General features: G+C 42.6%; 1 protein-coding gene across 1 annotated transcript in view; it reads left to right on the forward strand.

The window, feature by feature from the left end:
• ARHGAP17 (Rho GTPase activating protein 17) overlaps positions 1–22,715 on the forward strand; it is a 139,243-nt gene that overhangs the window by 81,484 nt on the left and 35,044 nt on the right. The window contains exons 6-13 of the mRNA XM_027771800.1: positions 3,308–3,419; positions 4,670–4,746; positions 8,693–8,804; positions 12,898–12,966; positions 13,131–13,212; positions 18,542–18,669; positions 20,921–21,032; positions 22,155–22,236. Coding sequence (XP_027627601.1) covers positions 3,308–3,419; positions 4,670–4,746; positions 8,693–8,804; positions 12,898–12,966; positions 13,131–13,212; positions 18,542–18,669; positions 20,921–21,032; positions 22,155–22,236 — 774 coding nt within the window. The remainder of the gene's footprint in view (positions 1–3,307; positions 3,420–4,669; positions 4,747–8,692; positions 8,805–12,897; positions 12,967–13,130; positions 13,213–18,541; positions 18,670–20,920; positions 21,033–22,154; positions 22,237–22,715) is intronic.

The following is a 22,715-nucleotide window of genomic DNA, read 5'->3' on the forward strand; positions in this document are numbered from 1 at the left end:
CAAGAATATGATGGTGTGGCCTATCTGCAGGGAGACTGTGGGAAGAGGTGGGGTCGAGGTCACTGCTTCGTGGGAGAATCTTTGAGTAGGAACCAGGAAGGAGTCAGATGTTAGAAAGGGCTGCCAACCAAAGTAACTGATGGAGTCAGTATTTATTCCCCCAAAATTGATATGAAGGACGTGATCCCTTCCTGGTTATAGGTGTTGATACAGATCTGTGAATTCTGACCAGCTCCTTTCAGCCCCTAAGACCCACTTCATTAAAGGGTGTTCACCCAAATGTCAGTTGTCTTAACAGAGTATGCACACAGTTCCAAACTTAGGATGATTCGACTTAGTGATTTTTTAACTTTACAGTGTGCAAAAGCAATACACATTCAGTAGAAATCATACTCTGAGCACCCACACAATTGTTCTGTTTTTCATTTTGGGTACAGTACTCAATAAATTATGAGAGCTATTCACATGAGTATAAAATGGACCTGGTAGATAATTTTGCCCATCTGGCAGCTAATATAAGAGTTCTAAGCATGCTTAAGGCAGACTAAGCTAAGCTATACTATTCAGTAGGTTAGGTGTATAAATCCCTTTTCCATTTATGACATTTCAGTTTACAGTGGGTTTATTTGGACATTACCCCATTGTAAGTCAGAGAGCATCTACATTTGCTCAAAATTTGGATCTCTTTTTTACCATAGGCAAATACTATTTAAAAAACTTTTTAAAACCTAATAATAAAGCAATTTTCCTTGTCAGAGGGAAGGTTTGCCCTTCTTTCTACCTGTTTATGCATTGAGGCTGGTACCCTCTAATTCTGTCTACCCTGTCCTATGGTGACATGGGCCTGATCCCAGCTGGACATGGCTTTGAGCTCTTTAGCCCATTTCTTGGTGTCCGATTATGTGTGAGTGTACGTATTTATGAATGAGGAAAACTGACTTCCTCCCTCTCTTCACCCTCCCATTGTCCTGGGTGTGCTCCCTATTTAGGGGCACTGACCCAGGAGAAGGGTGGCACGTGCCCACATAGTGGCCTGTTCTCTCCAGGCTGGATGTGCTTCCATGCCTGTGCTTCCTCAGACTATCCCCCACCCCACTCCACCTCCCACCCCCCAGGTTCAGGACACGCTTATTTCAGCAAAATGAAGACAGATATCCACCAGGCAAACAGAACAAAACAAAAATACAGTAAAAATCATCAGTTGTTACCGATAACTTCACCCTTCACTACTTTCCTAACAGTTGGCATTCCACAGTCTGAAGTTGGCACAGATCATTTAACCATTCTCTTATTCATGCACATGAATTAATTCAATTAACTCATGGCCCTTCCATGTGAGCCAGCTGCCTGATCTGCACAGCAGCGAACCAGCATCTGTGTTATCTCTGTGGAGAGACTGGGAGGCTGGACTCATAATGAACTTGATGCATGATTTAGAAGATTTTCGGTGCATTTTGACCTAACTTGGGTGTCTATTCTTGAATAAGGCGTGACCTCCCCATTTGTACCTTCCACACATACCTGCACACAGTCAAAGTATGTGCCAGAAACATGTTTTCATTTCAAAGCAGAAACCTGAGGCTCATGTTTTGGGGGATTCCCTAATTTTATGATATTTTTAAGGCTCTACTGGGCAGCACCCTGCTGGTTCTCATTAGATAGCAAGCAGAACTGCATTGATGCAGTCATTCGGTGCCTGATTTAATGAGCATGTGCTGGTTGGGGCATCTTGTTTTTAAAGGAAGATGCTGGAGACATGTGGAGATGCTGAGAATCAATGCTGGAGACATGTGGATATGCTGAGAATCAGCTAGCTCTCGAGCTCTCGCAGCATGAGGTCTTTATTGAGAAAGAGATCGTGGACCCTTTGTACGGCATAGCAGAGGTGGGTGCTTGTGCTGTGTGGGATAGAGGAACCAGGAATGGTGGGCGGGATGGTGAATAGTTCACTGGGTCGAAAATTTTAACTGTAGTTAGTGGCTTTAACAGATACTTCTTTTTGGAAATAGGGGCGTAAATTGAGAGTAGAGTCTTTTGCCTAAGGAAGAAAAAAGTAAATAAATATTGCCTTTTAAAATGTTAAGCTAAGGGGGCCATGTGGTGGTTAAGGCGTTGGACACTCCCACATGGCTGACCACAGTTCGAGTCCCGGACTTGGTGGCTTGGTTTCTCACTTTCTCTCTCTTTCTGTCTCTCTCTCTCTGGTCAAATTAAAAAATAAATTAATGAATAAATGAAATTAAATAATTCTTTAAAAAAATCTTCATGGGGACCAGCAGGTGGTGTGGTGGCTAAGGTGCTGGATACTCCCACATGGGCAACCACGGTTTGAGTCCTGGACCTGGTGACTTTCCTTCTCACTTCCTCTCTCTCTCTCTGGTCAAATTAAAATAAATGAATGAATAAATAAAATTAAATAAATAAACCTTTAAAAATAAATTTAAAAAATAAAATGTTGAGCTAAAACGCCAAAGCACATCCCACTTGGTATGTTCTTCCTTCTAGGTGGATATTCCCAACATCCAGAAACAGAGGAAACAGCTCGCCAAGCTGGTCTTAGACTGGGATTCGGTCAGAGCCAGGTAAGGTAAAGCTGTTCCCATAAGCAGTAATGTAGTGTTGTCACATGCTGGCAGCCATCACCACCCCACCATCAACAGGAGAAAGGCTACTGAGTGGACAAGGGAAGTTGTCCATTATTTCAGCAAAATGAAGACAGATATCCACCAGGCAAACAGAACAAAACAAAAATACAGTAAAAATCATCAGTTGTTACCGATAACTTCACCCTTCACTACTTTCCTAACAGTTGGCATTCCAGTCTGAAGTTGGCACAGATCATTTAACCATTCTCTTATTCATGCACATGAATTAATTCAATTAACTCATGGCCCTTCCATGTGAGCCAGCTGCCTGATCTGCACAGCAGCGAACCAGCATCTGTGTTATCTCTGTGGAGAGACTGGGAGGCTGGACTCATAATGAACTTGATGCATGATTTAGAAGATTTTCGGTGCATTTTGACCTAACTTGGGTGTCTATTCTTGAATAAGGCGTGACCTCCCCATTTGTACCTCCCACACATACCTGCACACAGTCAAAGTATGTGCCAGAAACATGTTTTCATTTCAAAGCAGAAACCTGAGGCTCATGTTTTGGGGGATTCCCTAATTTTATGATATTTTTAAGGCTCTACTGGGCAGCACCCTGCTGGTTCTCATTAGATAGCAAGCAGAACTGCATTGATGCAGTCATTCGGTGCCTGATTTAATGAGCATGTGCTGGTTGGGGCATCTTGTTTTTAAAGGAAGATGCTGGAGACATGTGGAGATGCTGAGAATCAGCTGGCTCTCGAGCTCTCGCAGCATGAGGTCTTTATTGAGAAAGAGATCGTGGACCCTTTGTACGGCATAGCAGAGGTGGGTGCTTGTGCTGTGTGGGATAGAGGAACCAGGAATGGTGGGCGGGATGGTGAATAGTTCACTGGGTCGAAAATTTTAACTGTAGTTAGTGGCTTTAACAGATACTTCTTTTTGGAAATAGGGGCGTAAATTGAGAGTAGAGTCTTTTGCCTAAGGAAGAAAAAAGTAAATAAATATTGCCTTTTAAAATGTTAAGCTAAGGGGGCCATGTGGTGGTTAAGGCGTTGGACACTCCCACATGGCTGACCACAGTTCGAGTCCCGGACTTGGTGGCTTGGTTTCTCACTTTCTCTCTCTTTCTGTCTCTCTCTCTCTGGTCAAATTAAAAAATAAATTAATGAATAAATGAAATTAAATAATTCTTTAAAAAAATCTTCATGGGGACCAGCAGGTGGTGTGGTGGCTAAGGTGCTGGATACTCCCACATGGGCAACCACGGTTTGAGTCCTGGACCTGGTGACTTTCCTTCTCACTTCCTCTCTCTCTCTCTGGTCAAATTAAAATAAATGAATGAATAAATAAAATTAAATAAATAAACCTTTAAAAATAAATTTAAACAGACCTGGCGTCTTGCTTTCTCACTTTCCCCCTCTCACTCTCAGGTCAAATTAAAAACATAACACCAGCAGGTGGTATATGATGGTTAAAACACCGAACACTCCCACATGGCTGTCCATGGTTTGAGTACCAGACCTGGTGGCTTGCTTTCTCATTTTCTCTCTTTCTCTCTCTCTCTTCTGTCTTTTCAAATTTTTTTTAAAAAGTTAAATAAATACATGAATAAATAAAATTAAATAAATAATTGTTAAAAACAAAACATAGTGAAACCAGCAGGTGGCATGGTGGTTAAGGTACTAGACACTCCCACATGGCTGACCACAGTTCGAGTCCCGGACTTGGTGGCTTGGTTTCTCACTTTCTCTCTCTTTCTGTCTCTCTCTCTCTGGTCAAATTAAAAAATAAATTAATGAATAAATGAAATTAAATAATTCTTTAAAAAAATCTTCATGGGGACCAGCAGGTGGTGTGGTGGCTAAGGTGCTGGATACTCCCACATGGGCAACCACGGTTTGAGTCCTGGACCTGGTGACTTTCCTTCTCACTTCCTCTCTCTCTCTCTGGTCAAATTAAAATAAATGAATGAATAAATAAAATTAAATAAATAAACCTTTAAAAATAAATTTAAAAAATAAAATGTTGAGCTAAAACGCCAAAGCACATCCCACTTGGTATGTTCTTCCTTCTAGGTGGATATTCCCAACATCCAGAAACAGAGGAAACAGCTCGCCAAGCTGGTCTTAGACTGGGATTCGGTCAGAGCCAGGTAAGGTAAAGCTGTTCCCATAAGCAGTAATGTAGTGTTGTCACATGCTGGCAGCCATCACCACCCCACCATCAACAGGAGAAAGGCTACTGAGTGGACAAGGGAAGTTGTCCAAGTCACGGCCTGCTCGCACCCCTTTATAAAGACCTCGTTCTCGCAGGTATGGCAGCGGGGATGCACTGTTTCTCTGTGAGCCAGTACAGCCAGGAAACAGGAAAAATAAGGGAAACTAAGTCAGTGCGTTTCACAGGCGAGAGGATGGTGCAGACAGTTCTAAGAGCACAGTTGTTGGGGTAGTAGAGTGTAGAAATAAAGAGAATTGCAATCCTGACAGCTCACGTCACAGGCCTTGTGTGCTCATGCAGTTCCCCTTCACAGTCAAGAAATGCTGCATTCCCACGGGAGCACTCGTAAACCTAAGTAGCCAAATGCACAGGGCAGCTGACGTGTGAACGACATCAGCGACAGTGTGCCGTGTTGATGACAGGACTGTGCCTCAGCCCTGCCCTCCATGGCCTTTTCATCAGTGATTTCCCTGGCTTTCTTCTAAGGCACATGAGAATTAGAAATAGGGGAGCGGGACCAGCAGTTAGCGTAATGGCTATGTCGCTGGACTCCCACGTAGTCGACCGCGGTTTGTGTCCCGGACCCAGTGGCTTAAAACTCACGCCGGGCACGTGTGCGTGCGTGCCCAAGATCCCGAGAGGAGAATGGAGGAGAAGGGATTGCGGCGTGACCATCCCCCCTGGGGGGTAATTTCTCGCTTTCTGTCTCTCTTTCTCTCTCTGTCTGGCGAGTGCACGCGCCCTATAGCAAAAACCTCTCCAAAAAAAGAAAAAAAAAAAGAAAGAAGTAGGGGAGCAATGCCACCAACCCCCCCATCTTTTTTCAGACTTTATCCACGCAAGTGTCAACAGGCTTCTTCCATAAAGGGCAAGAGAGTAAATATTTTCAGCTTTGCAGCCCTGATGGTCCCTGTTGTAGCCACTTAGCTTACTGTTTAGATTAAACACGGTCCTGAACAATACTTAAATGAATGCATGTAACTAGATTCCAACAAAATTTTATTTAAAAAATAATTTTAAATAATTTGCAATTTGCAGACCCTTGCTTTGCCAGATTATTAATCCTTACTGCAGTCCTGTAGATATGATTATTTCTATTTGACAGAAATATTTTTATTTCTGCATGATTATGTCTTTTTTTTTTAAGAGAGATTTTTGCTATAATGTACGTGTGCTCGCCAGAGAGACAGAGGGAGATTCTTGGTGAGTGCAAATGGCCTATAGCAAAAGTCTCTAAAAAAAAAAAAAAAAAGAAGGAAAATATTCCAGTGGTTAATAAACAAGGCTGTAAGTGCTGTTTCACTGAAGTTGGTTAAACAATATTGTAAGTATTTACCTGCCAGGAATTTTGTGTATCCTATAGAAGATTTTGACACAGATTTTTTTTTTTTTTTTTTTTTTAAGAGAGGGAGTTTTGCTGTAGGGCATGTGCGCTTGTTGGAGCGAAATAGACTGAAAGTGAGAAATCAGCCTCCAGGAGGGATGGCCACACCATAATCCCTTCTCCTCCATTCTCCTCTCAGGATTTTGGGCACACACACACATGCCCAGCGTGAATTTTAAGCCACTGGGTCCGGGACTTGAACCACAGTCGACTACATGGGAGTCCAGCAAAATAATCATTATGCCATCTGCTGGTCCCTTGACACTGATTTTTGATCTTATGGTCATGATCTAGTTCACTTAATTAAAGTAGATATTGGAGAAACAGGAACAGTTAAATAGTCTTTACTTTTATTTATTCCTATGGCTTTTCCCTGGAGGAAAATAATAACTAACATTAAATAGGAGTCAGTTATATGCCAGATATATTCGCACGCACACATATGTTTATATTTGTTTTTTCCTACACTCTTTTTTTTTTAAGCGTTTTTTGCCTTAGAGTGCATGAACTTACTGGAGAAAGATAGAGACAGTGAGAGGGAAAGTGAGAAATCAACCCCTACGGGCATGGCTATACCACAATTCCTTCTCTATTCTCCTCCTAGGATCTTGGGCATGCACACACACATGCACCCAGTGTGAGTTTCAAGTCACCAGGTCTGGGACTTGAACCATGATCAGCCCTGTGGGAGTCTCACAACAGAACCACTATGCCATTTGCTACCCCTCTCCTTCACTCTTTATGAATAGAGTTCTGTAAGGCAGGTATTTGTTATCTTAGTTTCCCAGATAAGGCCTCTGAGGTACAGAGAAGTTAAGTCATTAAGCAGGTCACCAGCTAGTAAGACAAGAGCTGAATTTCAGACTTGAACATATTAGGCTCCAAGTCCACGTTTTTCCTACAACACGATTTTGGGCACACACACACATGCCCAGCGTGAATTTTAAGCCACTGGGTCCGGGACTTGAACCACAGTCGACTACATGGGAGTCCAGCAAAATAATCATTATGCCATCTGCTGGTCCCTTGACACTGATTTTTGATCTTATGGTCATGATCTAGTTCACTTAATTAAAGTAGATATTGGAGAAACAGGAACAGTTAAATAGTCTTTACTTTTATTTATTCCTATGGCTTTTCCCTGGAGGAAAATAATAACTAACATTAAATAGGAGTCAGTTATATGCCAGATATATTCGCACGCACACATATGTTTATATTTGTTTTTTCCTACACTCTTTTTTTTTTAAGCGTTTTTTGCCTTAGAGTGCATGAACTTACTGGAGAAAGATAGAGACAGTGAGAGGGAAAGTGAGAAATCAACCCCTACGGGCATGGCTATACCACAATTCCTTCTCTATTCTCCTCCTAGGATCTTGGGCATGCACACACACATGCACCCAGTGTGAGTTTCAAGTCACCAGGTCTGGGACTTGAACCATGATCAGCCCTGTGGGAGTCTCACAACAGAACCACTATGCCATTTGCTACCCCTCTCCTTCACTCTTTATGAATAGAGTTCTGTAAGGCAGGTATTTGTTATCTTAGTTTCCCAGATAAGGCCTCTGAGGTACAGAGAAGTTAAGTCATTAAGCAGGTCACCAGCTAGTAAGACAAGAGCTGAATTTCAGACTTGAACATATTAGGCTCCAAGTCCACGTTTTTCCTACAACACAACATCATCAGTTTTACTCTGGCAGAGTTAGCCAAGCCTTTCTGTGCGGGAGTGTGTCACATCAGGACAAGGTGTTTTTTGGGGAGTGAGGCCACAGTCTGAAAAGTTTGATAAGTTGCTGACATGGGTTTTCATGCTGCATATGTATCATACCTATATTTTAATTTGAAGCATTGCAGCTTCCTACAATACTAGACGTGTCCATGTTCAAATAGAAGGTCAAAGCACATTTGAAAACCAGAAAGAATTGTTTTAGGTAATTATTCCCTACCTATCCCTCTGCCACAGTATAGTTTTTTTTCACATGTTTTTACAGCCATCAATTAATAGCTGCATTGTGGGGGTTCTGGCTTTTACTTGCGGAAATTGACCCCAGGTCACAAATGGTGGTAGGAAAAGTCATAAGGAGCCCTCGAGAGCAGAAGCTGATGCCCAGTAGCACATGGAATATTCCAGATGAAAGCAGGAGAGCAGAGGGGTACTTCATGGCAGGAATTCTGTGACTAGATACTACAGGAAAGGGAGTTCCAAAGATTGCTTTCCAGCATTGGGGTTCACGTGAGACATGATTTAGTAGCTTATGCTCAGAGAAGACTGTTACTCCCACAAGTGTTGGTGTCCTGTCATGGTGGGAAGCCGATGTCTCTTTTGCTTGCCTTTGTTCTTAGAGGATAAACTCCAGGGAACCTGGCATCCTGGGTATTGATACCTATCCCAGGTAGCATTGGTTTGGGGTAGGATCTGTTTCCGTAAGTCCTTGGCTTCATGAGATTGAATATGCACAGCTAATTCTAAGGTACTGGTTATCCCTTTGTTTTGCAGGTGGAACCAAGCTCACAAATCTTCAGGAGCCAATTTTCAGGGGCTTCCATCAAAAATAGATACCCTAAAAGAAGAGATGGATGAAGCTGGAAATAAAGTAGAACAGTGCAAGGTATGAGAATTTCCTAGTAAACATGTACTTGCATCTGTCTTTTGGTTTTTGCAAATGATGGCCGACAGGTCAGATATTAGAATTTATTTATTTATTTATTTATTTATTTATTTATTTTAGAGAGATTTTTGCTATAAGGCATGTGTGCTCATCGGAGAGACAGAGAGACAGAAAGTGAGAAATCAACCCCCCCAGGGGAATTGGCCAGCCCGCAGTCCCTTCTCCTCAATTCTCTCGGGATTTTGGGCACGCATGCACACATGCCTGGTGTTAGCTTTAAGCCACGAGGTCTGGGACTTAAACTGCAGTAGACTACGTGGGAGTCCAGCAACATAACCATTATACATCTGCTAATCCCAATTATTTAATGTTTTATGTAATTACTCTCAGATTATTCTGAATGATATTATAGTACTTATTTTTTTCTTTATTTATTTTCTAAGACTGTATTATTTTATAATCAGAATAAAATGTTATTGGGTCATTCTCATAGCCTAGTGGTTAAAGGAGCCAGATCCTACATAGCCAACTAGATTCTCAGCCCCAGTGGCTCAAAAAACACACTGGGCATATGTGCATGCATGCCAAAATCTGAACAGGATGGAGAATTAGAGAAGGAATTGTGGCGTGGCCATGCCCCATTGGGGAGTGCTTTCTCTCTCTCTCTGGTGAGTGCACATGCCCTCTAGCAATTAAAAAAAAAAAGAATTAAACATTATTTAAAAATTCAAGTAGCATTTAAAAAAATCTTTACAATATGTCTAAGCTTATTTAAAATAATTTTTTAAAAATAGGTATATTGCTTTTTGACCTTTCGGCTAAGATCAAGAGTAAAATTTAAAATTTTAAAAAGGTAGAAAAGGGAAAAAAAAACATTTAGTGTTACAGCATAATAAACACAAAAATAGATCAGTGGAATGGTATATAGGTTTTCTAGAACAAACGTTACTATATTTCAAGATTTAATATATAATAAATAGGTCATCAGATATCCACTGGGAAGGAAAGGATTGTTTTTAAAATGTTGCTTGGACAATTGGCTTGTAATTTGGAAAACTATAACTTTTGTAAGTAATTATTTATTATTATTTAACTTGTAGGGCTCGTGAGCTTGCCAGAAAGAGACAGAGAGAGAGAAAGTAAGAAAGCAAATCATCAGGTCTCGGATTCAAACTGTGATAGACCATATGGAAGTCAAACATGCTAACCATTGTGCCACCTGCTGGCCTCAAGGAAGAACATAACTTTTTATCTCATAAGTTTAAAATTCTAGATGAATTAGTTGGTTAAGTGATCTCATTCCCCATACATCTGTCTTTATAGATTGGCATTCATTCCAAATGTTCTTTGAGATGGCAAATTATTTGAGGTGGTAAAGAAATAGGTCTCTAGGTGACTCTTAGGATCATCAATATAGACTTTTCCTACTCTTATTCATCATCTTCGAAAAATGATCTCTTAATGCTACTAGATAATGTTAGGACTCTTGTATGTTAGCTTATTAAAGTTATACTAATTCACTTTTCAAGATATTCAATCTTGACCAGATAAACTGCTTAAAATAATATAGTGGGTAGAAATTAAAAAGTGAACTTGCAAAGTTGTGACAAATATTACTAAAAACTAATATTTAGAGGGCCAGCAGGTGGCATAGTGGTTAAGGCACTGGACCTCCCACATGGCCAACCGCATTTTGAGTTCCAGATCTGGTGGCTGGCAACTATACCAGGTACATGTGGGTGCTTGCCCAAAAATCCCAAGAGGAGAATGAAGGAGAAGGAATTGTGGCATGGCCATCCCAGGGGGTGACTTTTTACTTTCTCTCTCTTTTGTCTCTCTGATGAGTGAATACACCATATAGCAGAAAGAGACAGAGAGAGAGGGTAAGGGAGAAAACTAGCCGTCAGGTCCAGGACTCAAACTGCACTCAGCCATGTGGGATCCAGCATCCTACCTACCTGTTGGCCTTGATTTAAGTTCTTTTTCACTGATTCTCTCTATAGCTATTTCTGTTCTAATTGATTAACATTAAGTTCTGAATTTTATTTCTAAATTTCTAATTCTCCAAATCTGCTTTTTTGGATAGTGAATTCTTTTCTAATATTCTTTATTTAATGTCTAAGCATTTTAAATACACATACTTATTTTAACAATCTCTGGTAATTCTACTTTCTGAAGTTCTGTGTGAAAGTGGTGGGAGTTTGCTTATTTTTGATTGTTTCCTCATGTGTTTTGTAATTGTATGATGTGAGCTTATTTTAAGATGGACTTTATCTGTGGGACTGCTAGAGATTGGAAATGAGTCTCTCTAGAGAGTTATTTCCAGTCCAGGTCCATTTTTAAATAACTTTTTTTTTTATTTAAATTTTCCTAGACCACAGGTACAATAAATTAACATTTTAAACCCTCAGAAGAGCAGATTTGTTTGTGGAATTTCCCAGGCATTGTTTTTTTCTTTCCCAGACCCAGAATCCAATTCAAAACACACATACTTCCCTATTGTTTACATGTGCTGTTGCATGAATTTGTTCCAGTCCCTTCATAACTGGGGTATAGTTCTCTAAGTACCTTATCGTTATGCATGACTTGTGTGTAGTTGTTCCTTACCTTACCAGGCCATAGGCCACATGACTGCTAGATTCAAATACCTTGGCCACCAAGACTGTCACAAATTAACTCCAGGTCATCCCCAGCTTCCACTCATGCTTACCAGTCTGGCTTTTTTTTAGTTCTTTTCTTTTTCTTCTTTCTTTCTCTTTTTGGAGGGAGAAAGGGCTCAGGGAATTTATTTCACTGCTTTTCCAATTGTTCTGAAAGGATGTTTGTTACTCCTAACTAGCATTGCTTGTTTTATCATAAATGAGAGGGCCTTAACATTTTCTGTGTAGAACATTAAAAATAGAGTATATATATCTTTATATCTATGTCTGTAAGTACCAAAATCAAAGGATATATATAGATATATATACAACATGCATATATTTCAATACATATATTTTCAGGATATATATATAGAGAGAGATATAGATATAGATATACACACACACACATACATACATACAAAGATTGAGAAAAATAAATATATATCCAGCTGTCTAATCTGTCACTTTTTTTAACCTAAAGAATTATTTATTTATTATTATTTTGATTTGTTATGAGAGTCATGTGTTCACCAGAGAGAGACACAGAGGGAGAAAGAGAAAGTGAGAAAGCAAGGCATCAGACCTGGGACTCCAACCATGGTCAGCCATATGGGAGTCCAGCACCTTACCCACCATGCCACCTGCTGGCCCCATCTGACACTTTAAAAAAATATATATTTATTTTCTGCATAACATTAATTTATACTAATACAAACATATAAAACAGTATACAGCAAAGTCTTCCATCCTTTTCCTCCTTCTACCTAGTTTCCATCATTGCTAACAGGTAACCACTGTTATCTAATTTCTTGTTTTCTTTCTTCTAGAGATAATTTTATAGATATATGGCAATAAAAATAAGACATTTTATTCTCTACTTTTTTTTAATCCAGATGGTAACATGCCATAAATAATGCTCTACACTTTCCTTAACAAGGTATATTAGCAATATGTCTTGGAAATAATTCCTTGTCGGTCTATATAATAAGCATAATAAGCTTCCTGATTCTCATTGTTTCATTATGTGGTTGTCCAAGTCAGTCAGTAGGCTTGTCTTTTGTTTTGTGGTATTGTATTGTTTTGTTTTGTTTTAGATTTTTGCAATAGCGCTTGCTAGAGAGAGACAGAGAGAGGGAAAGTGAGAAATCACCACCTAGGTGAGGTTACCACTCCACAATCCCTTTTCCTCCATTTTTCTCTCAGGATTTTGGGCACACATGCATACATGCCCAGCATGATTTTCAAGCCACCATAGCTGGGACTCTAACTGTGGTTGACCGCGTGGGAATCCAGCACCTGAGTCACCATGCCACCCACTGGTCCCAGTGGACATTTAACCTGTGGCTGTTTCCATCATTTTTTATTTAAGAGCTCATGGGTCTTATTCTGAGATACCACTGTCTTTCACTTCTTTGTTCTCCAGTGACATTTCTTTCCTTCCACTTACCCAGGATCAACTTGCAGCAGACATGTACAACTTCATGGCCAAAGAAGGGGAGTACGGCAAATTCTTTGTTACGGTAAGCAAAAACTCCTTGTCAAGATGCCTTGCAAGCATTGTAAAAAATTGAGTCATTTTAGCTTTTTTTGCCAAAGATTTCATTTTTAGTTTTGTTCAGCCATTGCGTGTGTGTCCATCCGATGCTAACGTTACTTTTGTTTTTGAATGTGGGTCTGTTCTCAGTTATTAGAAGCCCAAGCAGATTACCATAGAAAAGCATTAGCAGTCTTAGAAAAGGCCCTTCCCGAAATGCGAGCCCATCAAGGTAACGTAACCTGCGTGCTGGCTGATGCCTCCTTCTTGCCTCTGCCACGTCTGCCTCTGTTCTTCTTCGCCCTGACCCCTTTGCATGCGTGTCCTTTGGGTAAAGCCTCTCTGCCTAGGAGGGGACTGTTTCCCAGCATAATTTCTTCTTTCTTACTGCATTCTCTAATGTCTTCCAAACCTGAATTAACATACTAATGAGATACGGGCAGTTCTCTGAACCTTCAGTTGAAAAGAAAACTGGCCCACATATTTTTCTGTCTTCTATAGGCTCCCAGAATTCTGGCATCTAATGATCCTTTACCAATTCGGTTTTCCCACAGCACTTAATTCTGGCCCTGTGACTCCAAAGAGCATCCATTCTAGGCCAAATATTTTGGATTTCCCCAAAGAGAAATTTAAAAGCCATGACTTGATGCCACATCATCAGTCACTTAAGTGTGATGAAATCATACGCCCATGACAGCTTCTTCAAAGCCCTTCTTTGTCATTACACAAGACAGTTGTTCTTATCAGCACCAACATTTTACCAGCCATGTTCAAGCGCATGCAGACTTTACCCACAAGTTATGAATGGACTTCATGAACTTTCCCCCAATGTTTAGTTTTTAGTTGGACATCTAAATTTTTTTCCCCTCCCTAAAAGCGTTTGATTCTACTTCTCTCTGATGTACCATTGGAGCATTTACCAGCAGAAGAGAACAAAAGTTATCGAGACAGAAATTACTCTGCCATCTTTGGACCTACGACGCTATCCTGTGGGTGGTATAGACCGGCATTTGGAATCTAGGTTCCCATCGCAGAATCACTGGTCTTGAACTCACAGGGGATCAGGCGAGGTGCAGAGTGCGATAGCTACAGTATGCAGTTGTGAAAGAGAGTGGGCAGGTGTGGGTGGACAGCATACCACAAATGCACACACATGCCAGCACCCTCAGGATTGCCTTCTCTGTTTCAGACATCCTTACCCATGTTCGCCTTCTCAAGAGTGCCATCCTCCAAGTTTCAGGACAGCCTTACAGGTGCTAGCTTTGTGCCTGAGAGTTTTGGGATTACTGAATTAGAATATTCTCTATCTTGACTGACCCCATGGTCAGGTGTTCGGCAGTCTTAGGCGCAATGTGTCTGATTTGCTTGGCCATTCTTCATAGGATGAACTGCCTTCGCTTTCCAAAATGATCCCATTTCTGGGTTATAGGAGGGTGATGTTGAGTCATGGTGTAGTAGGAAGAAGCCACTGGTAACTATCCAGCCTACTGAGGGACAGTTCCTAGCACCAAGAACATGCATTTATGAGATATGTACTGTGCACGGGGCCCTGCATGGAACGGTTGACCATTTTTGCCTGTGAGTGGCTTAAAAGTCTGATCTGGAAGAATTGACTAAAGAGTAGAGAAAAGGAAAGATTGGGTTCCTTTAGCAATTCTGATTTTTTATTTTTAAAGTTTAATTTTATTTTTTTGATGGGAGGACGACAGAAATACAGGCATCCCCAAATAGGATCTTCATGTCATAGTCCAACCCCAGTCTCAGCTGGCCTAGATCGTGGGCATGTGTGTGTGTGCCCAGTGTGCTCGGGAGGCCCTGGGATGTGAACCTAGGACGTTTCTCACATGGGGCTGGTTGTGTTGCCTCTGTGCTACCACCTCTCTCTCCCTAGCCTTTAAAACATTCCCCAATCTATTTTCTCCCCCAAGGCTAGTTTCCCTGGAGAAATATATCAGAAAGTCATGGGGAGCAGTGATGGGCCGGAGAAGAGTTTAGGATGGATCTAGGAGACTGGAGTGTGGGGGAGCTGCCAGGGAAAGAAGTGTGGTCCCTCCCTCTCCAAGATCAAAATCAGTCCCTTCTCTGAGCTGGAATTCCACCTTTCTCATCCCAGCCTGACCCACACCTCAGTCCTGCTTCCTCTTCCTTTGTCATCTTCTCTGTTTTTAGAAAGATTCAACATGCCTTACTGAAGAAACAATGTGTAACCTGACCCCGCTGCCCCCAGGCCCCTGGGGACCCTGATCTCACTTATCGGTCAGCTGGTAGTGACTCAGTCCCTCCCCCTCCTGAACTCCTACCCCACTGGGTCTCATTCTCTTGCGCTTTTCTGGCAGGCTTTTCCAATGACTCCTTTCCACCTGTCAGCTCCATTTTCTTACCACCTTTTTACTCCTGAGGCCTTTGCAGTCTGGTATCTATCCTCGGTCTCTCTGCTATAAAAGAAAAAAACAAACAAACAAACAAAAACACTGCAATCCCCAAAGGACCAGTGACTTCTTGTCTGACCCTGGCATTCAACACAGTTTGGGCCACCGCTCCCTGGTTAAAAGGTTTTCCTCCTTTTACTTTTCTTCTTGCATTATCAGGACTCTGCATTTCTCCACTTCTGTCCCCACCCTTAGCCTTCTCTGAGGTCTCATCCTTGCTCCTGTGTTTTCTCTCTTCCTTCCTCCCTGACCCCTTTTCCACAGAAATGCCCTCATTCTGACATCCTGACTTCTCACCTGTATCTACGTCTCGCAGCTCCTAAGCAGTCCCTTTGGTGACTGACTCTTACCTTAAGCCCCCATATCTCAAAAACCAAACTGATGTGCCTTCCACACGAGCTGTCTCTCTCTCCCTCCTGCCTCCCTGATTCCACCTTTCTCCTAGTGATCCAGATTTGAACCTGTTGAGCCATCTTCTCCTTCTTTCTCTTACCCTCTCCCAGGTTCTGCCCATTTTGCCCTGTGCTCCCCTTTTTCCCATTCTCACTGACCACTCTGCTCCACACTCTCAGCCCTCATGCATGGACTGAGAGACCGTGTACATTCCCAGGCTCACTTTCTCAGCCTGAAGCCCTCCATAGATGTTTGTCCATTTCTCAGCCTAATTCCTATCTTAGGAAGCCCCCCTGCACTTTCTTCTTCTGAAACGCCGTCTCTGAAAACTGAAGCCACCAGCAAACACTTCACTGCCTTAATTGCTCTCCCACCTGTGGTCTAACACCAGACATTGCAAGCCCTACATCTCATTAACATTTTTTTAGTTTAAACTTTTAAATCATTTAAAAAACAGCCTCTCTCACATGCTGATCCTGATTTCTGGCTTTTTCGAACATTCAGAAGATCCAGTGGTCCTGGGTCTGCTTTCCTGTGTATTGATATTGTTCTGGTGCTGGGGAGCGACTGTCTCTAGGTAGCCCACACGTGCCCCGGTATGATTCTCACACCTCTGCTACTCACCCAGCTCCTGTAGACAGCCGCGTTTGTGACCCTGTCTATGCCATTTTCTGCCACAACTTAGCACACGTGTCTTGTCTGTTCATGACTGTTATGTGTTTACATGTGTGTCTTAAATTTCCCTCACATCCTGAGGGTGGGATCTCTGGGACTTTGTGTGCCTGCTGCAGTGCCTGGCACATGGTAGGTCTGTGACTTGAGAGACCTTAGGACTTGCCTCTGGGCCAGTGGTTCTCACGTACTCCCTCTGACAACATTATACCACGGCAGGGGTGGGCGAACTCTGGTCAGTGTTTACCAGAAAGCTCTAGCCAAGGTTTGGCATATGCTCACCTCCCAGCATCGCAGAGTGAGGAAGGTGGTAGAAGTGATGGCAGGGGTCATTTGCAGAACTTCTCAGGACGATTCGGACATGGGCCCTGGGGAGAGTCATGTGGCCATTTTCCACCTATGTTGAGAATCATTGCTTTAGATAAAAGGGACAGAGTATTCAGAGCAAGATCTGGTCTGAGAGAGTGCTGTCACAGAGCTCTGTCTTGGAAGGGCCAGGCCCCTGGATGCTTTGCCATAGGGCATGTGCGCTTGCCAGAAAGAGAGACAGAGAGTCAGAAAGCGAGAAATCATCCCCCGGAGGGTTGGCCACGCCACAGTCCCTTCTCCATTTTTCCCTTGGAATCTTGGGCACGTATGCACACGCACCCACCGTGAGTTCAAGCCGCCGGATCTGGGACTTGAACAGCGATCAACTGCATGGGAGTACAGTGATAGCCATTACGCCAACTACTGATCCCCCCTGGATGCTTTTATATTAGAAATTCTACTGAGCTGGAGCCAGGGCCAGGGCCAGATCTGGCCAGGTATGAAGAGGGCCCCCTACAGCTCTGAGAGTCACAAGTGGCCTGCTCTTCATTTTTGTCCACTGCCTTCCTTTCCATCACGCCTCTCACGAACCTTTATCCGCCTCGCTTTTTCCATTTTAACTTCCTTAATTTTGTTTAACTTTAACAATTTTTAACTTACATAAGCTCCTGGGGCTCTGGATTTGTGGGATTTTACTTTTCTTCATTCCCCTCTGTGTGGATCATGTGGTGCCCTGTGCACCTGCTGTGGCACAGCGGCATCAGAGAGCACCCTACAATGAATACCGCCCTCTTGACATCCACTTCCTGGTAGCAAGGTGGCTAAGGGACAGAGGTCGTTTAAGGTGCTGAGAAGGACGTGAGCCCTCCTGTGGTGGGAAACAAGGAAGTGTCCCTCCCTGGAGCGCTGTTCACTCCCTGGTTTTCCCTCTTTTGCTTCTGCGTGCTTCTCAGACAGCACTGGATCTCTGCCGCTTCCACCGCAGGCCATGCCCAGCGAAACTCTTCCTCCTCTGATTTCATGTATCCATGGTCTGAATTCTTTCTGTTTTACTACTTTTTTATATGTATTTCTGCTGAGCTGTCTCAAATCCTTTGTGGAATAAAGCAGGGCCAATGATCCAAAAATAATATAAAATATTGCCTTCAGCCTAAGCTGCTTCAGGGCACAGATACTGCGTGTTTCTCTCTCCAGACGTTTGTGTGGAGATGTGGTGCTCTGAAGCATGGTGTGTCACAGAGATGTCACATCCTTTATGGGTTCATGTTGGCCATCTCCAGTCCTGTGTGACAGATGCCTGACTTGCATTTGAAATTTTTTAAGAGAGTACCCTTTCACATCGAAGGAGGAAATGGCCATTTCTTGTCCTCTGGCTATAAGTCCAGTGCTGCTTTGCATGGCTAAAATACATTTCATTTAAAATGGTCTGCTCAGATGAGTCCTCTCATTTAGTGTGAGGTGGCCTGTCTGCCACATGGGGGATGTGGGCATGGAGCAGAGGCAGGGGCACCATTTGCAGAGTCCCTGGGCAGCTCCTGCCAGATGCCACCGAGATATTGCTGGGACCTTCTGTTCCACTAGTAACTGCCCCAGCCTGATATATAGATTATGCTCAAACAAATGATAAATAATGAAAATAAATAGGGCAGATATTTCCTAAAGCCTCAACTAGAAAAACCCTTCTGGTAGTTTGGGAAGAAAATAACTCAGTGATGGCAGGAGGTTGTTGGTGTCTTACTGTGTGGTCTGCCGCTCTAGATAAGTGGGCGGAAAAGCCAGCCTTCGGGACTCCTCTGGAAGAGCACCTGAAGCGGAGCGGGCGGGAGATCGCACTCCCCATCGAAGCCTGTGTCATGTTGCTCCTAGAGACGGGCATGAAGGAGGAGGTGAGAGGCACTTCGGTTCCTGCATGCCAAGTCTCCCTGCCCTCCCCCCCACACACACACACGTATTACACAGCCATTGCCCGTGTCGTAGAGACCAGTGATTTTCAAACTTCTGTCACCAGGACCCACATTTTAACTTGAGACCTTGTACATGAGACCATTCTGCCTGTAAATGAAGGTTTCACAGAACAATACTTACCTTTCCCACCTGCGGTGCACTCACCTGCTTTTATCCTGTTCAAGTGTTTCGTTTTAAGCCCTGGTCATGGTTTGTAACAGTGGGTTTCGTGGTGCACTAACAGACTAGAATTTCCATGAGCTTGACTTTCCAATAACTTGCACCTGTAATGTGATTCTTACATTTGTAGAGTAGCATGCGAATTGGGGAGGTCAGCATTTACCTACTTTATTTTGTGAGATCTTACCAAAAATCCCCATGAGCCAAGAAGGGCAATTCCTGGTCACCTTCTGTTTGTTTTTTTATTTTAGTTTGTGTGTGTGTGTGTGTGTGTGTGCTAGGGCAGAAAGACAGACAGTGAGAAGGAAAGTGAGAAATCACCCCCCCCCCCCCCCCCAGGGGGCACCCCCCCCCCCCTACCCCCCCCCCCCCCCCGGCAGGGATGGCCACACCCTAGTCCCTTCTCTTCTACTTTCCTCCTGGGATTTTGGATATATATGGACATGTGCCCGGCATGAGTTTCAAGCCACCAGGTCTGGAACTCCAGCCATGGTCAGGCCTTAATAACTACACCACCTCCTGGCCCTATCTCTTCTATTAGAAAAGAAGTCAGCGTGTAGAGAGTTTACCCAGGGCAGAGCCAGAGTCAAAGTGTACTTTTTTTTCCTTTTTAAAACTTTTTATTGTAGTGTGATGTATGTGCAGAAAGTACACATGCCATAGGCGAACAGCTTGATGAACTTTCTCAGACTGAACCCACCCATGTAATCTGCACCCGAGTCAAGAGACCCTCCAGAAGCCCTTCTGGGTTTGCTTCCACTCACCACCCTGCTTCCCCAGCAATGTGCCTGCAACTTCTCATAGTCTAGATCAGTGCTGACTCTGGCCCCCAGGAGACATTCAGCATGGTCTGGAGACACTTTCAGTTGTTACAGCTAGGGAGGGCAGCATTGCTACCAGTGTCTAGAGGGGGAGACCAGGTACGCTGTTACACATTTGCAGTACCGAGGACTGCTCCACAGAGAATTGTCCTGCCTACAACGTCAGCAGTACTGAGGGCAAGAAACCCTCCCTTGATAAATTTTCTTAAAATCCAAGACTTAACTCCTGGTCTGGTATCCTTATTGACTCATGTGCTTTTGTTTTTCCTTCCTAAATCATGTTTAGGGCAGTGAAAGTGACCAGTGGCCTACCTCATGATTTTTCTTGAGATGCCAATTAAAAAAGTAGAAAGGCAAATGGGTGGCCTGGTGGTTAAAGTTGCTAGATCCCACATGACTGACCATACAGTTCAGGTCCTGGACCCAACGGCTTGAAAAACACAGTGGGTGCATGTGCATGCAGGAAGAGAAGGGATTGCAGTGTGGCCATCCCCACTTGGGGTGATTTTTTTGCCTTCCCCCTCTTTCTCACTATCTGTCTGCAATGAGCATGCAACTTACAGCAAAAAAAAAAAATTCTTTAATTAAAAAAAAAAGAAAGAAATGCTAAACATAGAAAATCTATAACAATCAACCTGTGGAAGTATAAATCCTGTGGAAGTAAAAAAGCATTTAGATGATTTCAAATAGGCACATGTATTTTGGTAATAGGACAGGATAAAGCTAGTACTAATTAAAAATGAGGGACCAGCAGATGACATAATGGTTACATTGTTGGACTCCCACATAGTCAAATACTGTTCAAGTCCCAGACCCAACGGCTTAAAACTCAAGCGAGGCACGTGTGCACGTGTGCCCAAGATCCTAAGAGGAGCGTAGAGGAAAAGGAATTGCAGCGTGGCCTCCTGGGAAATGATTTCTCACTTTCTGTCTTTCTCTGTCTCTCCAGCGAGTGCACACGCCCTATAGCAAAAAATATGTCTCTTAAAACAAAACAAAACAAAACAAAGTGGACACCATTGTACCTACAGCTCTGCTCAGGGTACTTGCAGGACCCCTTTCATTTCTCCTGCCAGTCCTTCATGGTATGCTGAAGTCAGGGAGGAGAAGGGATCCCTTTCATCATACTCTACTGCTGCTTAGCAAAAGACTCAATCTTCACTGGACACTAATGACTTGTCATTGTCTGTAGGGCCTTTTCCGAATCGGGGCTGGGGCCTCCAAGTTGAAGAAACTGAAAGCTGCTTTAGACTGTTCTACTTCTCATCTGGATGAGTTCTACTCAGACCCCCATGCCGTAGCAGGTGAGCTTGAAGGAGTGTCTGCAAATCGAGTCGCCCTCAAAGCAGTGGGCGAGTCTTATTTCAGACAGATTTAGTTTAAAACCCAATTTTAAATATACGTTTCAGTAACAAACACAACTGAAATGATTTTCTGATAAAATTCCTTAACATTGGGGCCAGCAGGTGGCATGGTGGTTAAGGGGACTGGACTCCCACACAGCCGACTACCATTTGAGTGCCAGACCTGGCGGCTTGCTTTCTCACTTTCTCTCTCTCTTTTACTCACTTTCTCTCTTTGTCCCTTTCTGGTCAAATTTAAATTAATTAATTAATTAAAGTTCAATAAAATAATTCTTTTAAAAAAATTTCTTAGTATATTGGGTTGTCAGGAAAGTCACGACACATTTTTGCATAGAAGAACATGGATAAATACATCATGACTTTCCCAGCGGCCTAATAAAATGTAATACATGTGTGTGTATGCACACTTATTTTCTGCCCCCCCCCCAATTATTAAGGAAAGATATTTGTAATGCAAATATTTTGGAGACATACTTGGATTTTTTCTTAAGTTGACTTATTTTTTCCATGAGAGAAACAGAGAGAGAAATATCTCCAACAGAGTCTTCATGCCACAATCCACCCCTCGCCTCAGACTTATACACAAGATCATGGGTACATGGCCTTTTGCCAGGAGACCTTGGAACATAAACCCAGGACCTTCCCTTATGGCTTCAGTATCACGGAGTGTCATGTTACTGCAGTGCCACGGCGGCTGGCCAGTACTTTGCATTTTCTTCCCTCCTTTTACCCTCCATGTTCAGATCTACCTGGAGAAATGTCTGTTAAGGGGATGCCTTTAAAGCTAATTTTATTTTCTATTTATCTTTCAATATATTAGGTCTTTAGAAAAGTCATGACACATTTTAAATGCGTCATGACTTTTCTGACGACCTAATGTTTTTGCAAGCAATTGACTTTATTTCACAAGCGTTCATTCTCTTTCCACTTCTGTCACATTATGATTTGTTGTGTGTACCTTCAATGGTTATAATTGAGATCATTTCAGTTTGCAGAGTAATACGTCCTGAGATTCCCAGACTTATGCATTTTCATACTCAGAGACACTGTTAATGATTTCAGGTGCTTTGAAGTCCTATTTACGGGAATTGCCTGAACCTTTGATGACTTTTAGTCTATATGAAGAATGGACACAAGTTGCAAGGTAAGTTTAGAGAACACAGAGGTTTAAAAGCTAAAGGAGACGATATAATTTTGTATCTTATTTATAAAACATTTTATTCTCAGAGATCATAAAATAACATTAACATAGTAAATATGTTCTGTATGTGTCTCAGTCACATTTAGGCTTAAAGTGAAAATATCAAGTATTATAGTTACTAGTCTAGAAAAGGCACCACTTCTGCATTGGTTCCATTTGTGTGACTTATATGGATGAAGATGTGTGTAAGAAATGGGCTTTTTGGACACTCAACAGGATTGAGAGCCAGCAAAGACCCAGAAGTCTGCATGCCTGGGAGCCTGGACAACTGATCTGTGACTATGAGACTCTGGGCTCCTTTGAAGCTCTACAATAATATACACAATTTCTAGACAGAGTTTTCAGTGGTGTCTTATATCTCGTGTGCCAAGCACTGGTCTAGGTGGCTTTGCCTGGTTATGCCACTGAAGCCTCATAATTGT

Source organism: Tupaia chinensis, unplaced genomic scaffold (genome assembly GCF_000334495.1).
Source record: "Tupaia chinensis unplaced genomic scaffold, TupChi_1.0 Scaffold000231_2, whole genome shotgun sequence".
Taxonomy (NCBI): Eukaryota; Metazoa; Chordata; class Mammalia; order Scandentia; family Tupaiidae; genus Tupaia; species Tupaia belangeri.